The 7,547-nt window shown below is 36.1% G+C and overlaps 1 protein-coding gene across 1 annotated transcript; it reads right to left on the bottom strand.

Annotated features, from left to right (window-relative positions):
- Nucleotides 1-1,284: 1,284 nt before the first annotated feature.
- LOC131055032 (probable disease resistance protein At4g27220) lies at nucleotides 1,285-4,236 on the bottom strand. The gene has a single exon (XM_057989639.2). It carries the CDS (start codon nucleotides 4,234-4,236, stop codon nucleotides 1,285-1,287), a length of 2,952 nt encoding a protein of 983 aa, XP_057845622.2.
- Between the last annotated feature and the right edge of the window lie 3,311 nt (nucleotides 4,237-7,547).

Here is a 7,547-nt window from a genome sequence, read left to right as displayed (position 1 = left end):
GGCCGTGCTACCTTACCTTACAAAGAAAATTGGTCCAGTTGTTTTGAATTGCTCACATTGTCAAAGTGAGTCTAACACCTTATCATTTTATCATATTTTGCATGTTACTTTAACTTAGAAACCACCTTACCTCATAATGAAAATTGGTCTAGTTGTCATATCAAATTGCTTACATTTAAGGTTCAACTTTACACTGTTGTATTTTGCAGGTTCATCTTCTGAAGAAAACTGTTCCATGCACCTTTAGTTTTGAAGAAAATTGGTTGAGCTGTTGCATTGGGTTGCATACATATTGGTTTTTGTTAAATTGATTGTTGTATGGTAGAGTATGTATAATTTTGTATAATCAACCATTGGAGTAAATGGCCCTACTTTTCACAATGCTTGCAGTTGCATTTCCCATTTTTAGTTCCATTATACGTTATGTGTGTTGTTGTCATGGGATTGGTTATAATTAGAGGGAGATGTTGTACTGTTGTGGGCTATTACAGAAGATGGTAATCTAAACCTTGGCATGAAGCATTTTGGGTGGAGGATTTTTGGATGAAGTACATTACTAAGCTGCTGCAATTCCACGAACTTCAGCTGCCCCAAGCTAAAAGGTTAGATGAGAAAATTAAAGAGCTCATTGCTAGCCAACTTGTCAAAGTAGAATTGTCGCATATATTACTGTGTATAGCACTAAGGCTATAGTGTCTCATGGTCTTATTTAGCAAAGCACATGTGATGGCTCCTCTCAACTAGCATCTTTTAATGTATGGATAAATTAATTTCTAAGATGTTAGCAAAGCACTTAAACATTTAGCGAAAGAATGTTTAAAATATCAAAAAATCCGTTGCAAAAGAAAAGGAACTTGTCTTGCAAGGCATCCGAGATGGAGAAAGTAGTAACTGTCAAGAATAGATCTAGTTTTTAGTTTTAGTGAGGACAAAAGATGCTTGAGATTCAAAGTAGTAACTGACAAGAAGTGTGAACTGTTTGGATCCTAAAAAGCCTTGCATGGGATTCAAATATTTGTACAAGATGAATCCAAAATTGTTAAAGGTGGAGTAACATTTTATGGGGCCAAGCAAAAGATTTTGGAAAATGACAGCAGTGTCACTCATTAGTATCTCCATCAACCTCTCTTTGGTTTATACTGAACAAATGAGAAAGCTTGCATTTCTGATAATTTTTCTTCTCCTAAAAGAGTGAAAGACTCCTTTGAGGTACATTCTCAAGCAAGGAAAATCATTTATATTCATCTTTGCTGTAAAAAATACCATTATTTTGAATGATATAATTCAAAGCAAACGAAATATATTTATGTCATCCAAAACTTGAAACATCTCGTTAGACCAAAAATCACCGTAATGATTATATTCGGATAAGTAAAACATATCAAAGAAACGCTTTTCTAATGCTTGTGTTTCTGTGGTAGATAGTGTTACTGTTTGCACTTTGCTTTGTGACTTGATTAAGTTTTCCTCCTCTGCCATGACAAGTTGAACCTTCGGGCAATCATACACTCTGACTTTCTCTATAATCTTCAAATTCCAATAACATTGTGGTAACCTCTGCAATGCCTCACATTTCATCATTGTCAATATTCTAAGTGAAGGCAGTGCTCCTTCTTGCAGTAATGGTAGCTGCTCCAGCATTCTCAGCTTGACCACTGAAAATACCTCAAGCTTAGGAAATCCTCCCGCCTTGCCAAATTCCTCTGGGAACTTCTCTATGTTGGGACAATTCTTGATAATCAGCTGCTTTAGACTCGGAAGTTTGTGCAAGGCAGGTAGTCGTTCCAGGATAAGGCAGTTAACCAACTTAATGTAGCTCAGATGTTGAAATTCACAAAATGAATTTTGTATTTCAAGTAATTTAGGACATTCTAGACAGAGTTTCCTCAATTTTGACATGGCAGTCATGTCATGGGGTAGCCTTTCCATACCTGTGAGAGCCAAACGTAGATACTCCATCTGCTTCATCCTTCCCAGTGTTCCTTCTCGAATTATTTCACCGTTATTTCGGAGCCCAAACCTTTTGAGTTGGTTTAGGGTGCCCAAATCACTGATTGAAATCCGATTTTTTCCGCACTTATTCCACCCTATATTTGAACAACCACTTACATCCAAGTACTCCAGAGACGTGAGGTGTGAAATCCCATAAGGCATGCACTGTAGATGTATACAGGAACCAAGGACCAAAAGTTTTAGGGATGTCAACTTAGAAATGTCGGAGGGCAGTTGTGTAATATCAGATCCATAAAGATCTAATATTTGAAGATTTTTGAGAGCAGCGATAGAGTTGGGTAGTCTCTTGATTGGCACAGAAAATAAAATGAGGCAAACTAAATGCTTCAAACATCCAAGGCTTTTTGGAAACGACTGGATGGCAGTGAATGACAAATCGAGGACCCTCAGAGCGGTCATACTCCCAATCACCTCTTTTGGAATTTCTGTCAAATAAGGATTCTTGGCAAGTAGCAATGAGCGGATATACGGAGCTGTGAAAGCCTTGGGAATGCTAGTCAAACTATTGTCCATCAATGAAATTCTGACGTGTCCTGAACACTGGTCCAGTACTGGAAATCCTGGTAAACCTCTGCCTGCCTGAAAGAAGCATTTTTCTTCCTTTTCAGCAATTTGGTGTGCTAAATCATGCAAAACATCATGCACCCTAAAAAAGATCACCTTTCCGTCGTAATCCTTCTGGAGTGGTTCAATAAGGCATCGGTCCGCTAACAAATTGAGGTATATCTCTCCAATTTGTAAAGCATTCATCCCGGCAACTAACCCTTCTCCAATCCAGTGCATCGTAGCAGTAAAAGTACTGATGGCATAGTCTTCTGGGAAAGCAGCAAGGCAGAGGAAGCACAACTGCAAGGAAATACCATAGCCTGGCACGTCAGCCAAAGCATCATAGCTTAATCTCAGCCTGCTTGAAAGCGTGCCTATAACATCGTTCTGCAACCTGTGGAGTGTGAATTCCCATTCATCCGACCGAGTGATACCCGCCATTGCATGCCCGATTACTTTGAGGGCTAACGGAAGGCCACCGCATTCCTTGCAGACATGCTTCGCAATTTCTTGGTCAATGCTCAGCGGCAGTTTTCCTTCGCTGTGTGGAAAAGCATGGAAAGAAAACAGACTCCAACTGTCATCCTCTGTCAAATCTTGCATTTGGATGAGTGATGAAGGCAGAACACCCAACTTTAAGAGCACACTCGTACTTCTTGATGTGGCAATGATGATGTTGGAATTGTGATGTGGAAAGAGAGGAACACACAGCTCCTCTAACAAGGAGCTTGCACTTGTTTCCCAAACATCATCTAAAAACAGGGCAAACTTGTGTTTCGCCATGCTTTCATTCAACCAAGTTTTCACATGATCTTCCTCTCTACTCTGCAATCTTTCATCTACATTAAGAGCTATTTGTCTTGCAAGATCGCTTCTAAGGGCATTGAAAGATGGATTTTGTGAAACAGTAAGCCAAATCATCAAGCCATTGCAAAAGCGATTCTGTACCTGGTTACTATTGAAGATGCGTTTCAGTAGCAGAGTCTTGCCGGCGCCACCCTTCCCAACTAGGCCGAATCGAGAGAATTTTTTGTCCTGCTCTGAATGAATAAGCTCCTCAAGTCTGGTCGATGCGGAATCTTGTCCGACAATGAGTGTCTCCTCAATATACTTGTTGTTGGAAGGGGCTGAAGAAGTGGATGGAAAGAGATCTCCAGATGTGCCACTGCTAGTGCCGGCAAGTGGTAGAGTACGCAGATTGAGCGAGTTGATCCTCTCTTTGATGTGTTGAAGCACTTGCCGATTGTCCAGATGCTGCTGCAGTTGGTGAAGAAAAGCAACAGAAGGCGTGGAAGCTAAATGCTTTTCCAAACTTGCAGTGACTTGCCTGATCTTTTTGCTCAATGTGTAACGAGAAAAGAGATGAGAATAAGAGGGTACAGAGCAGTGCTGGGCCAGAACAGATGCTTCCTCCAAAAGAAGATTCAATTCATTCAACCAGGTGTTGACTGTGGAGGGCAAAGGATGGTGAGGGGATGCACTTACTCTACCAGAGTTCAAGGCCTTTCGATACTCCTGCAATTCAGCATTCATGGCTTCAATTCTGGGAAGCACAAGTTTTAGGGTATCCAACTCTTTTCTGCATCGGACAGCAACGTTAATGTGACGAATTATCTGATGGCCAGCCAATTGAATGGCGTAACCAATAAATGCAGGGATAAAGCCAGGATCGCCCATTTGGGAGCACCTGAAAGGAAAAATTGAAATTCTAAAGGAAATGATTTTCTCACAGAAAGCAGGGGAAATATAGACAAATAGCAGCTAAAGCTGTGATGAGAGAAGCAGTCTAATTTGCTGGCTTCGCTGAAAAGCAAATACTATCTCACCATTTCCAGCTCACGAGTTATGGACAATTTGCTGACAATTTGCTGACAAACTTTAACAATCAGAATGACGTGCTATCAAATTTCCACGGAAAATTTACTTTGATTTGGCAGAAGACTAAGAGAGTTGAAATCTTTTGTGAGGTTTAATCATAATTTAAGTGACATTTCAGTTAGAGTTATACTATTCTTTATATTATTACGTTAATTATTTGTCTATATTGTTATATTAAATTTTAGCATTATATTGTTATTTTTTATTATTATATTTATCATATTTTTTATTATATTATTATTTGGTTTATTGTTTGCTTAATGTTATATTAGATTTCATACAATAAAACAAATCTCAAGCATTTTAATTGAATAATAGCATCTACAATGAAAATTTACACATAAATACGAGCAATACAATTGAACAATCATAGAACTAGATCAGATTGAAAGTATTTGAACCTATGAAAATCAATTTAAGTTCTTTATTGTATAATTTTCTTCAATTGCTAGGATTATTTTTGAGATTAAAATAAACAATCAGCCAACAATATTAGCAAACTATCATTTTGTATTTATGTCCACTGACTAATAATTCATTGACAGGATAAACAAAGTTTGTTCAAATTCTTTTTAATATGTAAGGGGGTTCAGTTTCATGTAGATAATCATAGTCAATTTTAGGACATCGTTCAACTTAGCCTTACAATCCATATGTAATGATTTTTTGTCATATACACTAACTTATGCTTAAATTGAATGAGCATTGTCTTATAAAAATACATATAAATATCAATAATCATAACACAAAAGAACTAGTAATAGATTAAATGAGCTTAATCATATGGGACTGAATGCAACATTAATAAAGTAGGTTCTTTGGGAACTTATATAGGTACCATGAATTGCAATGAGAATCACTCAATAGAAAGTAACACCAAGGAAATCAACCTAGGGAAGATAAAAGAGTGTGAGAGATTTCAAGAAAATAAGCCACAACTTAGTTAAATAAATTATTCTCATAATGATTCAAGGAAGTTTGTTAGCCTTGGCAAGACAATGCACATTTATATAATGTTACAAATAAATTGGCATACGGGCTTGTAATCCAATTTTGTTAAAGTCATTCCTCAAACAAAAGATTGATCATAGAAAACTGTAATAAAACTATGGGGAAACTACTTCTGGATGCCTCTCACTAACATTGGCACAACCTCACAAAGGAATATGGAGGCCAAGTGATATTCTTTTTTGATAAAAAATCCATCATTGCTGAAGTTTTGACTGAATCTAAAGTTTTTTTTATCATAATTTGTTGCCTGAAAAATAATAGTGATAGATTTAATTCTCTGGTTTATCATGATATCTTTCCTTTCATTTACAATTTTATTTTCTTAAAATAGAGGAAAACATTAATAAACAAAACTTTACAAAACAAAATAACATTAAAAACAATGAATTAGAGTTTGAGCATCCAAAAATTATAATGTTGTACAAAGTTTGGACTGAGAGGAAGTGGCAAACTCTAAACGTCTTATTTTCTTCTTGCTTCCTCTCCCAAATTTTTAATACGAATAATAAAATGTTGATATAATCATTTTATGGTATACCATTTAATTAAGCTAGATTGTAGATGCATGTGACATGACAAATGACCATTTGTCAACTTTCGTGAGAAAATTAGTTTTCCACACTTTGCTTACTTTCATAGAAAATGTACAATCTTAATCAATTACACATAGACGACAACCTCAACCTAATTTGTTGTGGCAAAGAACATCAAGAAAAAAGGACATTGACATGCAATTTTCCCCATTACACATTAGAAGGCATAGAATTTAAGAAAATCTTGAACACCTTCTGTTATAATAGATGATAAGACTTTTCTCCTATCATTTCCTTGCCATGGATTTCTTCTTTTCCCCCTCCTTTCTCTCCCTTTGCTCGCTCCCTTCGCACACGCCTCCTTAAAAGATAAATCCCTTCAACAATCCAAAATAATTTGAAACTTCCTCATAAGTTAGTTCCACTTTCCCTTATTAAAGTTTTATTTTCCACTAAAACTCCTCCCTCCAGGTGGATACATGAAAATATTTACTTTTTATTTAAGCTCACGTGGGCTTAGCCTTTCTTTCTTTTTTCTTTAAAATGTATTACTTTGAGATCTATTTCATATATATATATAATTTTTATTTTATTTTATTTTTATCAAGGGGTGTCTCTGCTACCTGCCCAGCGTCTAGCAGCTCAAACACGTGGGTACCTGAGGCGAGTAGGGTGAATTGTTCTTTTGAAATTAATAGAAAAATCATTTAATAAGTAAACATAATTTTTTTTTGTAATCTATGAATTAGGATGATTTTTTGGTAGTAATTTCTTTTTTGTCCTTTTGTTTTCTTTGTTTACCTTTTTCTTTTTCTTTTTCTTTGTCTTTTCTTGTGTTTTCTATGTTTAATGTCTTGAATGTTTGTGAGTTGATAAGATCCTAAGTTTGGAGGCTTGCTTCTCTTTACTTAGTGACATCTTAGCCCTTGTATGTTCTTCTCTCAATTGCTTTCTATATATTACTACAAGTATGAGTGTAAAATCATACTCCCACTAAAGTGGGGGTTAAATGTAGTGTAGTAAATTGCATTTTTTTAGATTTTAACACTCTAGCTAACACCTTACTTTACTATGTTTTCTCTTAGATCATTTTAAGCCTATTTGGGCCATGTTCTACTCTATTAAATTTAATTGATAAACTCACAACTTAATTGTCATGACATGTTAATTTTGAGACTAGTTCCTATGTTATGGATCATGACAACTCTGCCCCCCCCTTTTACCAATCTATTTTTTAGTTGACTAGGGTGCCCAATTCCTTAATTCCTCTAAAAGGGGCCCAAATTTAAATGTGTGTGGGTGTCGGCCTCTGCCATTTGTGATCTCATCTCGATCTTTTCATTTGACTATTGGTTGTCTGCCTACATTCAAAAATACCTTGTGAAACCTATATAAAGCAATCTTTATTTTTCATAAAGCTTAGAGTATTTTATGAGTTTCCAATTATGTGTTGCAAATGTGGAGCATTATTTTGTCATTGATGTCAACCCATGATATCATTTATGTCAACCTATGACGATGAATGTTCTTGTTTGGACGTCCAAAGGGGGAGATCATTCCAATTGT

Source organism: Cryptomeria japonica, chromosome 5 (assembly GCF_030272615.1).
Source record: "Cryptomeria japonica chromosome 5, Sugi_1.0, whole genome shotgun sequence".
Taxonomy (NCBI): domain Eukaryota; kingdom Viridiplantae; phylum Streptophyta; class Pinopsida; order Cupressales; family Cupressaceae; genus Cryptomeria; species Cryptomeria japonica.
Note: the sequence above shows the minus strand (reverse complement) of the source record. Positions and strands in the feature narration are given on the sequence as shown.